Genomic DNA, 17,687 nt, shown 5'->3' with positions numbered 1-17,687 from the left:
AGAGATTAAAAGAATACATTTTTAGTTTTAGAGTGAATGAATGAAGGCGCTGGAGGCAGGTGTGGTGGGTCAGCTTGCTACAACTTTAATCCAAACATTTCTCTGCATATTCAATACATCATCATCATCATCTTCGTCATCATACTGTATCCTCTACATAGCTCCCTCTCATATCTCTAAACGATTTTAACAAAATAAGTCTAGTAGCACGTCATTCAATAACATTTTATTTTACAATTCTCTCTCTGTACTGTAGTGTTTTCTCTTAAACATCAGGAATATTTGTTCGTATTTATTATTCTTTTTTTAAACACGGAGACAAGACAGAGTACACGAACGATGACAAACGCTGCTCAAGAGTCCAGAGTGTGAACGCACACACACACCTTCCTGCTCGGCCACGCACACAAACACACACACACAAACGTTTCTGCAGAGGTCCAAAGTGTTTCAGGTTTGTCTGAGGAGACGCAGAGGAAGCTTCGTCTGAGCTGCAGTGAAAGGTTTGTCCTGAAGAGGGCGCCAGAGCTACCAAAGAAAACGTCTGGAACTTTAAGGCGGCTAACGTCGTAATGAAAGTACGCAGGTGTGTTTGTGTGTGCGAGCTCCCCCTGCTGGCCGGCTGCGGTACAGCTCGAAAAGCCAAAACAGTCATCCCAGACCTCTGACAGCTCAAAGTGTGTGTTTGTGTGTGTGTGACAGAAACTGTGTGTGTGTCATTGTGCGTGTCTGCCCACACACATACACAAACTGTGGTGTTAGTTACATCAGAGGCACTTCGACCCCTTTTTCTGTGCCCCAAAATTTAAAAACTCAACAGAAAATAAATTTTATTTCAACAATTTGGCTTCAAGTTTTCACCCCGATCCCTCAAAAAAACTCCCCTGAAAAAAAACAGAAACAAAAACAGAGAAAACGCCATGAGAGACGTCCAACACGGCCGACTAAAACCAGAACAGAGCAGAGCAGGACTCCCTGAAACCGCCTCCATGTGGGCACTTCCCAGCAGACCCGGGTCCAGAGAGGAACACAGACCTGATCCAGGAGGCACTGGTTGTGCTTTAGGTGCTCGTACAGCTGACTTTAGGTTTACGTACAGTTTGTACAATCTTTAAGTATAAACCAAATACAATCATTTTAACGTTCATCTTTGCTTCTTTAAATCTCTTTAAAACAGTTTATTTTTCTGTAGAGGACATGTTTGTGTTTGAGAAATAAGTGCAACACGTCCCGTCACAGATTTGTTGTTTTTAAATCAGTTGTAAATTTCCCGACATGTTGATTTGTTGAAGCATTTGCTCATAAACTTTGCAGTTTCTAGACAGCGGAGCTTTAAAGCTACTATAAGTGATTTTAGGCTGTGTTGCTTCTGGCGCCCCCTGTGGACGAAACTGTCTTTAGGGTTTTGTGCGTCCTAACAATGAAAGAAAATTATAAACCTGCCATTTTGCAGTCCTCACTTTGCAAGAATTTCTTTCAGATGCTTTATAATCACTTATGGTGACACCTACCCCCTACCTGTCGCAGTTTTAGACTCTAAAACAAGTGAATTTAAAGAACCACTCTTCTTGTTGATGATCTTATTTGCTTCTAAAGGTCATTAAAAGACGTCACGGTTAATTTCAGGCTGTTTTATTGGCGGAAGTACAAAAAAAAAACCTCCACAGAGGAGCTTTAAGTTCAGGTGGAACATGTTGTCCTTTAATGGAGCTTTAAAGTTGCTGTTAATTAAATAATTTAAATGTGACAGCCAAATAAAGAAAACGTTGGGAGCTTGATTCAGTTTTTAATCCCCTGAAAATCAGAAATTGACAAATTTACAAATTCATAGGCATCTAGAGCTTTAAAGCTACTATAAGGGATTTAAGGACGTGTCGCTTTCAGCACCCCCATGTGGACAAAATTGTCTTTAGGGTTTTGTGCATCCTTAAAAGGGAAACAAAAATTATAAACCTCCCTTTTTGTAGTCCTCACGTAGCAAGATTTCTTGCAGAGGCTTTATAATCACTTGCGGTGACACCTACCCCCTACCTGTCGCGGTTTTAGACTTCAGAACAAGTGAATTTAAAGAACCACTCTTCTTGTTGATGATCTTATTTGCTTCTAAAGGTCATTAAAAGACGTCACGGTTAATTTCAGGCTGTTTTATTGGCGGAAGTACAAAAAAAAAACCTCCACAGAGGAGCTTTAAGTTCAGGTGGAACATGTTGTCCTTTAATGGAGCTTTAAAGTTGCTATTAATTAAATAATTTAAATGTGACAGCCAAATAAAGAAAACGTTGGGAGCTTGATTCAGTTTTTAATCCCCTGAAAATCAGAAATTGACAAATTTACAAATTCATAGGCATCTAGAGCTTTAAAGCTACTATAAGGGATTTTAGGACGTGTCGCTTTCAGCACCCCCATGTGGACAAAATTGTCTTTAGGGTTTTGTGCATCCTTAAAAGGGAAACAAAAATTATAAACCTCCCTTTTTGTAGTCCTCACGTAGCAAGATTTCTTGCAGAGGCTTTATAATCACTTGCGGTGACACCTACCCCCTACCTGTCGCGGTTTTAGACTTCAGAACAAGTGAATTTAAAGAACCTCTCTTCTTGTTAATGATCTTGTTTGCCTCTAAAGGTCATTAAGAGACGTCGTGGTTAATTTCAGGATGTTTAAGGCCGTAAAAGAAAATCGCCAAAGGAGCTTTAAGCTCAGGTGGAACATGTGGTCCTTTAATGGTGCTTTAAAGTTGCTTTAAATTAAATTATCTTAGAGTAACAGCCAAATAAAGAAAATGTCGGAGTTTGATCTAGTTTTCAATTCTGTGAAGATCAGAAGTTGCCAAAATTAAAGATTCACAGGTGTCGAATATCAGCAAATATTAAAGCTCCTGTGAGTTTTTTCTCTTGAGATAAAAAAACCCTGAAATTAAAAGTAATGTCTCTTTATTAGCAAAACAGGCAAACCAGACGATCAGAAAACAACAGATTAATTTCTTGATGGTGATTTAAAACACTAGTCCCCTTCGTCACGGGGTAGGTGTCAAACAGGAAGTGATTTTTTTAAAGGTTTTCCAAGCGATAGATTTATTTTTTTAGGCAGGGAAATGAACTCAAATGAGATTTTTTTGGAGTCATAGACAGAGGACATTAATAGGCTTTTTTTGTCAACAGAGGGCGCCAAATGCAACACATCCGGGAAAATCCTCACAGGAGCTTTAATAGACAATGAAATCAATCTATAAATGAAAACAGACTGACTGACTGAGCTGGTTTGAAGGACTTTGAAGATTTTGATGGACAAACAAAGGCTGTTAAAAAACCACCGCTGGTTATAAAATCTACGCCATGGCGTGCAGATCTTTGAGTCTGTGTCCCTTGCTGGGCCGAGGCTGCTGGGAAATGCTGCGTTCACTTCCAACAAACGTCACCTCTGGCAGGTTTTTCTCTAACGTGTGGAAGCTCGGCCTGCTCGAGAACGCTTCGTTACCCAGAATTCAGCAGAGAGACGAAAAAACGAAAAAAAAGCCCCCACCACGGCTGAGAGAGAGCGCTGAGAATAAAAACGACAACGAAACTCCCTCTCCGCTAGAAAAAAACACACGGGAACAAAATAAACCAAAAGTATCTGATCCTCTGTAGAAACCACGACCTTTATATTCCCTCTACAATTATGTACAATTAGACTTTATACAAGTAAAGCAGTGACGCTCCCCTCGCAGCTCGCGGGGTGCGAGTGTGTGTAGAGCGTGTCCACGTGTGTGTGTGTGTGTGTGTGTGTGTGTCCTAGGTGGAGCTGCTCTTGGAGAGGTTTGGGTAGAGGACGGCTGCCGTCACGGCGACCATCACTGCGATGACCGGCATCCAGGGACTCCAGCCGCTCTGCTCCACGGAGACGACAACGACGAGACATGAGAAAAAACACAGAGAGAAAAAATCAGGTCAGTCTGATCGTCAGAGCTGAACTTTTCACTCAGAGAGAAACAGGAGAGAGGAGAGAGGAGGAGCGAAGAAAAGGAGAAACCTGAAGTCCAAAAGATTAAAAACAAATCTGAGGAGACGACGGAGAAACGTTTGATGTTTGTTTATCTTAAAGGTCGTTTTTCTGCTTTTGTTTTTCCTGCAAGTTCGACTAAATCTCTGCGCGGCATCAAAGGAAATCAAAGCTCGGTCAAAGTTAAAAAGTTTAAAGAGTTTTGGAAAAGTTTTTTACAAAACATCACCAGCTTGACTTTCTCACTATTATTTCTTTTTAGTTTTTTAAACAGGTGTTAACATGTTTAATTTACTGTAAAAATGTGCATTTCAATGTGGGACATGATGGAGATTCTTCTACTTTTGCAGTTGGCCTCAAGTGGACACTTTAGGAACTGCAGTTATGCATTTAGCTTCATTGTTTCATACTGGAGGTTTTTACAGAATCCTGTTTTTGCCAGATATTAAAAAATGAGACTTGCTAATAATGATAACAAAAACAGGGAGTCGGAATCAGACGCAAGAAGACGCAACTTTGAGACACTAAGTCGAAAGAATGAGATGAAAGAAGTTTTAAGATTACTTTTATCTCTAATTTTAACCTTTTTTATTTTAGTATTTATTTGCTTTATTTCAGAGGTGGTGTTGAGTCAAAAAAAAGGAGAAAAATAAAGAACTACTCATCTTTCCATGGCCCATACTAGGGGAAACAAGAAACACAATTTAAACTTTCTAAATTTAGTTTCTACTTTGGTGGAAGAAAAAAAATCAATTCACATTAGTTTTTCACAATTTTTTATATCAGAATTTTTTTTCCCCCTTTATTTTAGTCTTTGTTTATAGCTGGGTTGGAAAATAAAGTTACTGCTTTTCTCCAGCAGAGGGCGAAATGTTTATCTCCAACTCACGAGTTGTGAGAAGCTGAGAAAAAATTGCTCCTGATGTAGTTTGTAGACATCATCATCATCATTCAACTTTTCCTCGTGGTCTGGTGTGTGTGTGTGTGTGTGTGTTTTCCTTACTATATTTCTTCTATCTTCATGTCTGCATTCAAATTTAAGGATATTTAGTTTTGTACATGTGAGAACCATCCTGCAACTTTTACTTTAATAGGAGCCATTTTTTTTAAGTCATTCTGGAGCCAAAAAATCTACTTTAATGTCACAATAAAGAAAATAGAGGGTATGTAATTCTGAACAAAGTTAAAATCTAGTAAATAATTATCTAAACAAGAAGTTTGGGGAATCTATGAAATTGTGCATGTGAAGTCTTTATATATTATTTTTAATAAATTTGAAACAAAAAAATTGAAACAAAAAAAATCAAGGATTTCAGAAAAATTAATATTTAAAAAATGTGCAAAAAAAAACTTAAATGGTTTTTAAATTTCCCATAATTGCCACAATTTAAAAGAAATCAAATATTCTATAATTTAAAAAAAATGAAATTCCAGATAGAATAAATTTCAAAAATTAATACCATTTGATAAATTTGCATAAATTGAACATTTTTGAAAGAGTACCTGAATTTTTGATAACTCATCTTTTTTTTTGTTTGCTAATGTCTTTCCACAAATTAGTCATGCAATCAAGCTGCCTCGTTGTCAGTTAAATGAATCCGTCCACACAGAATTAAAATCTGTATTTTCTTCCAGATTAGTCTTTTTATAGATTTAGTTAAAAACGTGTCTGGTTAAAAAAGTGAGCTAATACCAAAAAAAAAGGTTAAAATTTCAAAGAATTGTAATCTAAATCCAATCTGCATCCCAAAAATCATGAACCTATGAAGTTACAAGATCTGGGAAAGTTTGGAGGGCGGGGCTACAAAGCTTAACGTTTCTGATTGGTTTTTATTTCTCAGTAGAGCAGCTTTGAGTTAAAAAAGTTTTTAAAGATGATCCAAAAACTTCAGAGAGGGCAACATCAGAAGTCTCCAGTGAACTGGGTCGCACTTTAAACTGAAACACCGGTCGATCGTTCCCAGCTATGGCTTTTATAAAACCCACCTTCTCGATTCAAGTCGATCATTTCAGACATTTTGAATCCTCTTTGACTCTAGAGTTCATCCCCTTTTAAAGCATCATATATTTTGTATAAGTTCCGTCTTTTTGTTACTGCCCTCTACTGGTCTGGAGGTGTAGTGCAATGACTTTAAATAGATTAATTTTTGAGCAGTTATGTCTCCTTACAGACGACCTCACAGAAAAACGTCTGACTGAACTTCTTCCTGCAGTCATAAAAAAAGAAAAAACAAACCAGACATCTACATTGATGTTAAAGAAAAATCAAACGTTATCTTTTGGGACTTCAGGAGAGGGAAGGGTAAATAAAAAAGAGAACAAAACACAAGAGGAAGCAGCAAAGTAAAAGAGGCAGAGGAGGTTACCTGAGTAGAAAAGCAGAAAAAGTTACAGACCAGTTTTCCTTCACAACATACGAGGGAAACTCTGGTCACATGTTCTCAAAAATAAACAGACGAGCAGCAAACACAACGAGCACAAACACAGGACGAATGAGATGGACAGAGTGACGGATGATTTCAAACGAGAAGAAGAAGAAATGAAACATCAGGCTGGATGGAAAAACTCAAAACCTGAAGTGAGAAAAAGATGAGTCAGAAAATAAAACAGGAAAATCAAAAGAAGAATAAGTCAGGTTAAAGCAGCAGACTGGAGGAAACAGATGGAAATAAAAACGATGAAGAGCTCGCCCAGAGATGGAGAGGATGAGAGAAAAAGAAGCACCAACGCCCTGAAAGTGAGGAAGCTGTGAAGAGACGATGATGATGATGAAGGTGTTAGTTCAGACATGAAGGTGAGAGCTGGTCTGTTTAAAGGGTTCACCTTTACCTGTGGACGTTACTCGACCTCTTTCTCCTCAAAGTTTGTTCACAAGTTTGTTTAATCGATCCTCAGAGATTATCCTGGTGAAAAATATCCTTGAGATAAACTAGTTTATGGGATTATTTTTACTCTTCTTTTTTCTGTGTAGAAACAGCAACATGCACTCTGATGCACTGCCCCTAGAGGTGGATGGTGTTATTGCACATTACGGCTGCTGTTTGCTGTTTTGAAGGTAGATTTTAACACTTTCGAGGATTGCTGACAACAACAAATGACGGTTAGCTCCGCCCCTTTTTACAGTAACAGCTGGGAGGAAGGATTGTGCAAGTTTGCAACTTTTGTTTTTTGATTTTTGTAAATTTACTGCTGAAGATTTTCATAATTTTAATTCAAGGGAGTTTGTTTTTGAACAATCTTCAGATGCATTACAGAAATTTTGACTTTTCTCAGTTTTTCAGAGAAACACACAACTGAATTAACCAGATCCGGATCAGCAATTTTGGACGTTGAGAGCTTTACATGGGGCTGTAACTTACACTCTATCTATCAGCAGGGGGCGCCAAATCCCCACAAACAATAGCAGAGATAAAAAAAGTCATGTCACTTAAGTGTTTGACATTTTGAAATGAATATCTGATAATGTCTTTGCTTTATAGGTTTTACTAAAGTTGTGACTCAACTTTCAAAAGCTCAAGTTAAATTAACTGTAAGGTATCAACACTGAGTAGAAAAATATTTGCCGTTTAAACTATTTTGGGGATTTTCAGGTGACGTAGGAATGTAGAAGACGTGTTGTTCTTCTTCTCCCATGTTTTTACTTTTAAAGTACTTGTTTGTAACCCTGTTTATCTTTTCCAACACAACACGGTGCAGCTCTTCCTGCAGAATTATTTGCAAACATTACGTCCTGAACATCTAAGTCTCAATCTCCACTGAAAAATACATTTAACCTGAAAAAAAAACAAATGTTGAACTTAATATGCATCACATCTTGCAATAAATTAGGGCTGCAATTAACGATTATTTTCATAATCGACTAATTAGGCGATTATTTAAATGATTAATCGAGGAATCAGATAATGACACAGTTTTGCACTTTCCTTTACAATTTTCCCTTAAAATTGTTTGAGGTATTTTCTAAACAGCAATAAAGAAAATAAAAAGCATTTTTCCTTCAGTAATTTTTTATTACAGCTTCCTCTTTCTTGGAAGTAGTGCTGAATCTGCAAATATAATTGGCCACTGACTCATTTTCAGTAGCCTACGGCAAGACAGCGGGCTCATCTCCTGCGAACTAACATACTGTAAGCTACAACTTCATGCACCAAAACACCCGCGAATAGTTGCCAAATGAAAATCAATTATTAAATTAGTGGCCAATTAATTTAATCATCAATTTTAATCTAATTAATCGATTAGTTGTTGCAGCCCTACAATAAAATGTTTCATTTTTTTTTTAGATTTTTACAATTTTTTTTTATTTTAAATTTTTGACATTATTTTCAAATTGAGATAAAAAATGCAGTTTTGACATTTTTTCAAGTTTAGCAAAAAAACTAAATATTTTGAAGTTTGAAAATTATTGAAAATTACTGCAATTTTTTTTAATTATTATTTTTAAAGTTATTTAAATTCATTTTTTCCTTTTTTTGTTATTTTTGTTTTTTTTTCAAAATTTTTCAAAAAAATTAAAAAAAGTTAATTTTTGAAATATTTTTTTTTGTTAAATTTTCTTGCAAATTTATGAGCCCCTGACCACATGCAACAGTTCATGTCTGGCTAACATAGCTAGCCTGCTAGAGGACTATCGAGGTAGCATCTCGGCTAAATTTGTCTTGGCCTTTTTTTTTAACATTATTTTTGTTGTCTTATTTTTTTTTTTTTCAAATAAAGAAATCAAGCATAAAAACAGTACGGCTGTCTACATGTCCTAAAATACAGTCAGCTTAATCCATTTTTCCAAGTATTGCATTAGTTTCTCCTCTTAGATTTAGTCTATAATCTGACCTCGTTTGTTGAATAAATTTGAGGGATTGAATCTTTGATTTTTATAAGTGAGACTAGCTCCTTTGTGTCTTTGTCTTAGTAAAAATCAACAAAAATGTCAATAAGATCAGCTTCAGGTTTGATTTTCTGACTGTAGTAAGCTCTAGCTTGGAAGTTAATTTATTTTAACATTTGAATTCTGAGTTGCTTCCCTGATAAAGTCAGCGCCGTAGACGTTTGAGGAGTGAAAATATAGTTTGGTCCTTGTAAAAGACTTTAGAGTATCCACATGATTTAAAAAATGTTTTTATTTGACTGATTTGATATTTTAACACATTAAAGTGTATTAATTCAAGCTGAATCCAGGTAGTTATTCCAGTACTACACATACTGAAGGTTTTATCTCAATTATAAGCAATGAGAATTCAATTTAGGGGTTAGATTATTTTTGAGCAACTGGAGCAGGTTTAAAGAAGAAAAAACGTCAATAAAAGCAGGTTTGGTTTTTGTTTGATTCTGTCTTTGTATTGATGTGTTAATATTTTATTAAATGTGTAACAGTTTACTTACAGCAATATTAATCCTGTCGTAACTACAGAGTGTGTAAGTGTAAGTAAAGCTGTTTGTGCTTTGATTGTTGAGTTAGTATTTGATTAAGTTTCAAAGAAAGACACTCAGGTGTTAGCAAAACTATCAGGAAGGTAACGCAGAGTTATCAGAGCACCTCAGTGACTTCAATCTGTGAACAAACTGTGAGTGGAAGAGGCCTCTTCTATGAGGTTTGTTAAGTTTTCTTTGTTTCTCACTCAGAGAAGAAAAAAAAAAGAGGTGAAATATCCCTTTAAAGAGACGCTGAGGTGTGGACAGGAGGAGCCTGTCCCTTTAAGAGCTCAGAGTAAACTCCAGCTGAAGCAGAAACATGTGACTGACAGGCAGACGGACACACTCATGCAGTTAGAGCCGCTCGAAGCAGAGCGCACAGACGGACCGCTGTGATGAAGATGATGAGGATGGTACTCGCTCTGAAAGGGAAGCTTGGGAGGTGAAGATGGTGCTGCGTTGATCAGAATTCAGGGTACGATGACGGTTTTGTCTCCAAACATTTAACTCTAACATCTGCGTCTGTTGCTGTCAGAAAGACGACAACAGCTACAGGTCAGCCTCCGTCTTAAAGCGACAGTACCCTGAATTCCTCTCAGATCAGCGCCGTGACTTCACCTCCGCCATCTTTCCTTCCACAGATGATGCACGCATGGAGACGACAGAGAGGAGGCAAAAAAGAGCAAAAAGAGCAGACTGATGTCATGTCGGTGTGTACCTTTCTACCACAACTGGCCGAAACACCAGTAGAGCAGAGCCAGGACAAGGCCAATGAATATGGCTTGGACAGGCTGCAATATGGATGGCTAGAGGGGAGGGGAGGGGGAGGAGGGGGAGGAGAGGGATAAGAAGAAATCAGCCGGCAAATCAAACATAAACCAACATGGAGGATGGAGCAGCTACAGCCAGAGAGGAGGGAGGGGAGGGAGGGGGAGAAAGAGATGGAGAGAGAAGGAGGAGGAGGAGGGAGTCTTCGTATCCAGTCAGCAAATTCAATAGAAGCAACACCACCATCGCTGCACATTTAGACAGCCACATCCACCGAACACCACAGAAGAAGAACCACCACCTGACACCACGCTGTGTAACAGCAGCAGGATCCTGTTGGAGGTCAGCTCAGTGACTTTCACATGAAAACTAAAAACCATGACATGTTTTTAGGATTAATTTGAGTTTTTAAAAAGTGTTGAATATTTCAGAGTAAAATCATCTTTAAAAAACTTCACAGATCTGAGAACACAAAAAATTCCTTCAGCAAAGTCTGACACCTGCAGCAGTGCGGCAAAATTTCTCTTTTCGCGCAATTTGTGATAACAAAAAAAAACGCGCACATCACTGAACGTTATGTCTTCGCTGTAAAATACATTTAACCTGCCAAATAAAAACTAACTGTTGAACTAAATATGCAATAAATCTTTCAATTTTTTTGAGATTTCTGCAATTTTCAAAGAACTTTTTGCATTTTTTTATGTTGATTTTTTAAAACATTTTTTCAAATTGGATAAAAAACGCAATTTTGACATTTTTTCATGTTTAGTATAAATACTAATTTTTTTTTGGAGTTTACAATTTTTTTTTTAATTACTACAATTTTTACTTTTTTATTTTTTAACAAATTTAGTTTGCAAAATAATTTAAATTCATTTTTTAAGTTTTTCAAATTTTTAAAATTACTGCAAATGTATTTTGTTTCTCAAATTATTATTTGTAAAATTATTTAAATTCATTTTTTAAAGTTTTGCAATTTTTCAAAATAAAGTTTTATTTTTTTATTTAAAATTTTTGTATTTTAATTTGCGTGCAAATTTATGAAACTAGAAAAATTGATGAAATTTCGAATTTGGGGAATTTCGGCAAATTTGTGCACATTATTTTTACTTACAAATTGTTGGAAAAAAAATTCAACTTGTTCAAATAAATTTTGCAAATTTATTCAAGTTACGACAGTACAAAATTTCCTATTTAAAAAAAAATATTTGAAAATTTATGAAAAGTAAAATAAATAAATAATAAGACGTCACTTGTTCAATTTTATAAACCAAAAACATCTTGATAATTATTCACTAGATATTAACTATGTTTAGTTTTTTTTATTTTATTTATTTATTTTTTTCTCTATTGTTAAGGTGAAGTTATTATCTAGTTATCCATCCTATCCAGGATGATCAATTCTGTGCAACATTTATCAGCTCTGACTTCAACGTGTCACATTTACAGACGTCCCACATCGATATTGCCTTTGCCTTTTGGAGGAATCCTTTTTTTTCCGTGAAGAAAATCATATTTATTTCATATTTAAACTATTTATGTTGTTAATAAAAAAGTACAAGCTTCATTTATCTTTTATTCAAAATTCAACAGATATCCTCTTTAAATTTGTTTGAGTGTATCTAAATAAAGAGTAGAACTTCTTAAATGAAAAAAAAATCTTTTGGGGGGGCTTTAGATGTCTGCTGGAGTGGGTTTGTGTGTTCACAGATCTGTTCTTTACCTGAGGAGAGTAGTCTCAAACAAAAGGATAAAACTGAGATTAAACCAAAAGTTGAAATGAAAACAGATTATTCTTATAAAGAAACTCTTGATTCACTCTTTGTTATCTAGATCAGGACATAAAAAGCTCAGGAGAATCAAAACACTGAAAAGGACGAGGAGGAGGAGGAGCCAGAGAGGTGGGAGAGAAGAGAGGAGGTGAAGAAGGGAGGAGAGAGGGTGAGGCTGCTCCGCCTCTAAAGATGACAAGCATTTCCTGATTGGACGATCAACAGTGTTAAAGTTTTTAAACCAGTGTTCATCCATCGACACACGAGAGGAGAATTTAACTTTGATTTAAGATTAAAAGTGTTCAGAGCTTTGGTTTCCAGAGTCAGAGACGAGGACGGTGGCTGTGGAGGGACAAATCTATGAATCAAATCTGGAGCTCCTCCTGTTTTTAGTCTTCAGGAAGAAAAATAAACAATCAGGAGAAAACTGTGGAGAAAATGTTTTAACACACACTTCATTTAGTCTTTGGTCTGATTGAGGAAGTGTGTGTGTGTGTGTGTGCGTGTGTGTGTGAGTACTCACAGAACTGGTCTTATCCTGCAGCAGCTTCAGGTTGTTCCTGCACTGCTCCAGCTCCTGGTGGATGTTCAGTTTCTCCTTCTCTGTTCGCTCGTAGCGCTGACGGAGATCCAGCAGCTGGGACTGTGTGTCTTCATACTGCACCAAAACACACACACACACACACACACACACACACACACACACACACACACACACACACACACACGTTAACTGTTCATAAATCATATTCAGCTTCCAGCTCGTCAGAATCAGAAAAAAAAGAGTTGAAAGTTAAAGTTGTGCGCGTGTGTGTGTGTGTGTGTGTGTACCTCTTTCTGCAGCGTGTGTGTGTGGGCCTGGGCCTGGTCCAGCTGGCTCTTCAGCCGGCTCTCGTCCTGCAGGTGTCGGTTCTCCAGAGAACCCAGTTTGTCCTGCAGAACCCCCTCCCTCTTCTCAAGGGACTCCAGACTGCTGCTGAGGACCTGACTCTGCTCCCTGGAGCTGCACACACACATAAAAACATGTCACTGAAACGTAAACAACGCATTTGTTTCCATGGTTACAGCTGCTTTAAAACTTTCTCTGACAGAAAGTCGAAGGTGAAATATTCACAGAGATCACACAGCAGGAGAAACCTCCTCAGTAACCGGACCAAAGAAAAGCAGAGTTATTAAAACGACGTAATCTAACGCAGACGCAGAGAGTCAGACGATCCTGGTGACGAGCTGACGTCTGCAGACTCAGGTGTGATGGACCCTGATTGGAGGAGCTGCTCTTCGTTAAAAAGCGCGGACAGAAAGCTGAGACAGAGATAAAATCCTGCTGAGCTTGAAAAGATGTTTTCTCTGCTGACGCCTCAGGTGTCAGTCAGACGTCGCCTCCTCCTCCTGTTCGCTCTGAATCAGCTGGACGCCACGTTTCCCCCGCTCCCTCTCGCCTCCTGCTCCTCTGTTAGTGCTGAATCCAGACCCTGGATCTGTCAGGACTGGAGGACTTGGTGAAGCTGCTGTCAGCCGTCCTGAGTCTGGATTAATGAACTCGATCACGGCTGCCACAAAATCTTTAAGGTCCAGTAAATTCAACACCTGAGGTCTTTCTTTTTCTGGCTGCCTACTCGGCTCTGAATCAAACCCAGGAGTGCGTTTAAACCGTTTAAAGAAACGCCGCACATATCGGTGTTACAGCTTTCATATCTTCTCTTGTCTTTAGTGATGTTTTTATGAGCATTATGCGCCTTTAAGGGTCAGTTAAAGAGAGCAGAAACAGACAGGAGGAGGTGAAGAGGAGAGGCATGATCTGATTCGAAGGTTTCCAGCCAGAGTCCAGTCTTAAAAACAGAGTCTTCATGTATTTCTAATGTAAAACGTGTGTGTACCTGCTGAGCTCAGTCTCCAGGCGGAGCAGTTTCTCTGTGAGAGTTTTGCGTTCCTCTCTCAGGTTGTCACAGTCCCGCTGCAAACACACACACCGCTCCTGCAGTGACGTACAATCAGCTGAAAGGGAGAAAGGAGAGGTAAAGAGTTATTAATCGTATGTTAGGAGTTGTTTCTGGGTGATAAAACTTGATCTGGTCTGCGTGGACTCACCCTGCAGCTGGCTGGCCGTGCTCTGCTGCTGCTGCTGCTGTGTGAAGGCCTCCTGCAGCCGGCGGATCTCCTCCTCGTACTTGGCGGCCGTGTTCCTCCAGTGCTCCAGCTCGGAGCGCACGCTGCCCAGGTCGGCCTGCAGGGCGGCGATCTCTCGCTCGCGCTCCGATGTGGCTGCCTCCATGGCGTGCCTCAGGACGATGATCTGGCAGGAGAAACATCATCAGTGAGGTTAAATGACTTCCTTTAAATATAACGAAACTGAGAGTGAGTTTCTGTCTCTGAGTGAAGGAATCTGCTTTGTTTTATAGGAAGGGAGAAGAAAACATGAGGCAAAGGAGTCACAGGAGAGGAAAGGAAGCTAGGAAGAATCAGCTGAGAGATAGGAGGGGAGAAAGTGAGAAAACAAAAGGAAGTAAAGACAAAAAATTAAGAGACAAAGGCAAACAAGGAAGTCCAAGAGACATGGTGAACTCAGACAAGTTAAGGACAGGAACACAAACAAGGATTCAGAAAGAGCCGGGAGGAGAAGAGAGTCAGGAAATGTTAGAGAGAATCCCAAAAAGTGAGAAAGAGCCATAAAGAGTCAGAAAGAGTCAGAAAGAGTCAGAATGAATACAGTGTCAGACAGGGTCAGAAAGAGTCAGAAAGAGTCAGAAAAGACAGAAGTCAGAGAGCGTCAAAAAGATTAAGAAAGAGTCAGATAGTGTGAGAAAAAGTCTGAAAGACTCAGAAAGAGTCAAAAAGTGTCAAAAAAGTGTCAAAAAGTGTCAGGAAGTGTCAGAAAGTGTCAGAGAGAGTCATAAAAAGTTGGAAAGAGATAGAAGGAGTCAGAAAGAGTTAGGAGTCAGAGCGGATCAGAAGGACTCAGAAAGAACCAGAAAGACTCAGCAAGACACAAAGAGTCAGAAAAAATCAAAAAGAGTCAGAAAGAGTCAGAACAGTCAGAAGGACACAGAGAGTCAGAAAGTTATAGAGAGTTAGAAAGTGTCAGAATGAGTCAAAGAGAGTCATAAAAAGTTTGACAGCAAAAGAAAGAGTCAGAAAGAGTTAAGAGTCAGAGAGGATCAGAGAGTTCAAAAGACTCACAAATATTCAGAAAGAGTCAGAAAGAGTCATAAAGAGTTGAAAAGAGATAGGAGTCAGAAAGGGTTAGTAGTCAGAGAGAGTCAGAAAGAAAAACTAGAAGGATTCAGAAAGAGTCAGAAAGACACAAAGGGTTACAAAGAGTCATAAAGAGTTGGAAAGGGACAGAATGAGTCAGAAAGACTTAGGAGTCAGAGAGGGTCAGAAAAACTCAGAAAGACTCAGAAAGACTCAGAAAGAATCAAAAAGTCAGAAAGAATCAAAAAGAGTTAGAAAAAGTCAGAAACAATCAGAAAGAGTCAGAAGAATCAGAAGGACACAATGAGTCAGAAAGTGTCAGAGTGAGTTAGAAAGGGTCAGAAGGAGTCAGAGAGAGAGTCATAAAAAGTTGGAAAGAGATAGAAGGAGTCAGAAAGAGTTAGGAGTCAGAGAGAGTTAGAAAGAATCTCAAATAGTTAGAAGGATTCAGAAAGAGTCAGAAAGACTCATAACGATGTAGAAAGAGTCAGAGAGAGTCAGAAAGACTCATAAAGATGTAGAAAGAGTCAGAAAGACACAAAGGGTTACAAAGAGTCAGAAAGAGTTAGAGGGAGAGTGGAGAGGTGGAGACAGAGGAGAGGAAGACAGTGTCAGAGGAAAGAGGAGGTGAAGGGGAAAACAGAAGATGTGTGAGGAGTCAAAGAGTCAAGAGGAGGATTATAAAGTCAGAAGGAGCTGTGAGGAGTCAGGGGGTCACAGTCAGAGGTGTTACCTCCTCCTGGGCGGAGTAGAGCTCCTCTCTGGTGGTGCAGATGGTGCTCTCCCTCTGCTCCCTCAGCGCCTCCATGTCGGCCTGCAGCTTCCCGAGCTGAGCTACAAACACACAAAAAACACAAAGTGAGGTTTATTAAGACGTGTGCGTGTGAGTACTGAGCGTGTGTCCTGGTCTGAGTGATCCTGTGGTCTTACTCTGCAGGTACTGGATCTGTTTGGTGGACTCCTCAGTCTGCTGGGTGTTACTCCTCCTCTCGTCCTCCAGCAGAGCTACAAACACAGAAACAGAATCAGAGAAGTGATCTTAAAGATTCAGACACATGATGTGTCAGACCCACAGAGCTCTTATTTAGTGGTTTAACTGGTTTAACTGGGACAGGACTGGGCGGCTGTTACCTTGTAGCTCCAGACATCTCTGCTTGCCCGTGTTGGCCAAGTCCTGGGCCTCCAGGAGCTCTCTGTGGAGATGGTGGATGACCTGCTCCGTGTCTCCAGGCTCCAGACCGGCCCGATGCAACTCAGCTACACACACACACACACACATTACACTCATTACACTCTGGCTTTTAAAGCACTTATAATCAGGAATGTAAGTAAACAGCTCCCTCTGGTGGACAGCTGGGTGAACTTCAGGTTACCTTTGAGCAGAGCTACTCTGTTCTGTGGTTCATTCAACTCCTGGTCGTCCATGTTTCCGTCTAAAACACAGAAACAAATTTAAATTAGAGATTTTACTGAGTCTACATCTGTTAATCTGATCCCAGAAGTTGACTTTTTGTTTAAATTAATCACAGTTTGGATGATAAACATGAAACAAATGATAAAACAGTTCAACACTTTCTCAAAGGAAGGTTTTAAAAGTTGAGAAAAGTAAATAAAAACTTTACAAAAATCACTGAACTGAATGAAAAACAATCCTCAGTAACGGACAGATGTCAGTGTGTGAGTTTGACCGACCTGAGGTGTCGTCACTGCTGCGGTCTTTGCTCGGACTCAGCGTGTCTGACATGTCGGACTCTTTGGCATCCATCTGATTCCCTGCAAACACACACACACACACACACACACAGGTTGGTGAGGGGCTCTCAGAACGGGTGTGAAAGACTCAAAAGCATATTTGCACACAGAAACACTCCCACCAATGGTCGGTGCATGGACTGGATTAGTGTGTGTGAGGCACAGCGAGGGTCAGACGGTGAAACAGAAACACAGATTTAAGAGTTTGGAGATTTTCACACTCTTTAAGTGAAAGGGTGTGTTTTCATTAAATCTACATGTGGACACGATAAAGTCGTCTGAACGTAAAAGCCAGCGTTTAGTGAGTCCACAGAGGATCCAAACAGACATTCAGGTCTGAAAAAACAACAAAGGCAGGGGTCAAAGGTCGGGGTTAAAAAAAAAAAAAAGCTACCCAGCCTCTTTGTCAGCAGTTTTGGCTTTTGTGATTTTACCTCACAAAAATTCAGTCAGTGAAACTCTCTAAGAGCTCAAATCTCTCAAAAGGTATTTGATTTTTTGTCAAACTTTTCTGAACCAAACTGAAATCTCTGTTAGGGAAACAGTTTCCGATTAAACTGACTTCATAATGGGGATGTTAAAAACATCATTGACCAAAATCATTGAGTTGATGAGAGTCATTATACACTGACTTTATCACATCTCCTACATCTTAAGCTAAACAGACGTGTGCAGAAAAAGCAGCAGCAGGTGGAGATTTTGCAGTTAGTGATGTACTGCTAATGTTTCCCAAAGAAAGACGACACTTGGGACGTCATCCTGATCCATTTGTGGATTGATATTGTGTTCGCTCACTGCAAAAAACTGAAATCTTGT

At 39.0% G+C, this 17,687-nt stretch overlaps 1 protein-coding gene across 8 annotated transcripts in view; it reads right to left on the bottom strand.

Moving 5' to 3' along the window:
* Positions 1 to 42: 42 nt before the first annotated feature.
* The window catches only part of slmapa (sarcolemma associated protein a), a 90,272-nt gene continuing 72,627 nt past the window's right edge, over positions 43 to 17,687 (bottom strand). For 5 of the 8 annotated variants that reach the window (XM_074698899.1, XM_074699065.1, XM_074699149.1 and 2 more), the window contains 10 exons: positions 16,812 to 16,892; positions 16,493 to 16,552; positions 16,251 to 16,376; positions 16,050 to 16,124; positions 15,853 to 15,953; positions 14,016 to 14,220; positions 13,805 to 13,922; positions 12,759 to 12,930; positions 12,451 to 12,585; positions 43 to 3,866 (listed from right to left, as the gene is read on the bottom strand). In XM_074698899.1, the coding sequence (XP_074555000.1) occupies positions 3,771 to 3,866; positions 12,451 to 12,585; positions 12,759 to 12,930; positions 13,805 to 13,922; positions 14,016 to 14,220; positions 15,853 to 15,953; positions 16,050 to 16,124; positions 16,251 to 16,376; positions 16,493 to 16,552; positions 16,812 to 16,892 (1,169 nt within the window). In that variant the 3' untranslated portion in view covers positions 43 to 3,770. Of the gene's footprint in view, positions 3,867 to 10,105; positions 10,194 to 12,450; positions 12,586 to 12,758; positions 12,931 to 13,804; positions 13,923 to 14,015; positions 14,221 to 15,852; positions 15,954 to 16,049; positions 16,125 to 16,250; positions 16,377 to 16,492; positions 16,553 to 16,811; positions 16,893 to 17,687 lie in introns of all 8 variants that reach the window. The other 3 variants (XM_074698841.1, XM_074699310.1, XM_074699230.1) reach the window with 1 other exon arrangement.

This window comes from Halichoeres trimaculatus, unplaced genomic scaffold, assembly GCF_033239565.1.
Source record: "Halichoeres trimaculatus isolate MK-OKI-2021-1 unplaced genomic scaffold, fHalTri1.1 fHalTri1_scaffold_1, whole genome shotgun sequence".
Lineage (NCBI taxonomy): Eukaryota > Metazoa > Chordata > Actinopteri > Labriformes > Labridae > Halichoeres > Halichoeres trimaculatus.
Note: the sequence above shows the minus strand (reverse complement) of the source record. Positions and strands in the feature narration are given on the sequence as shown.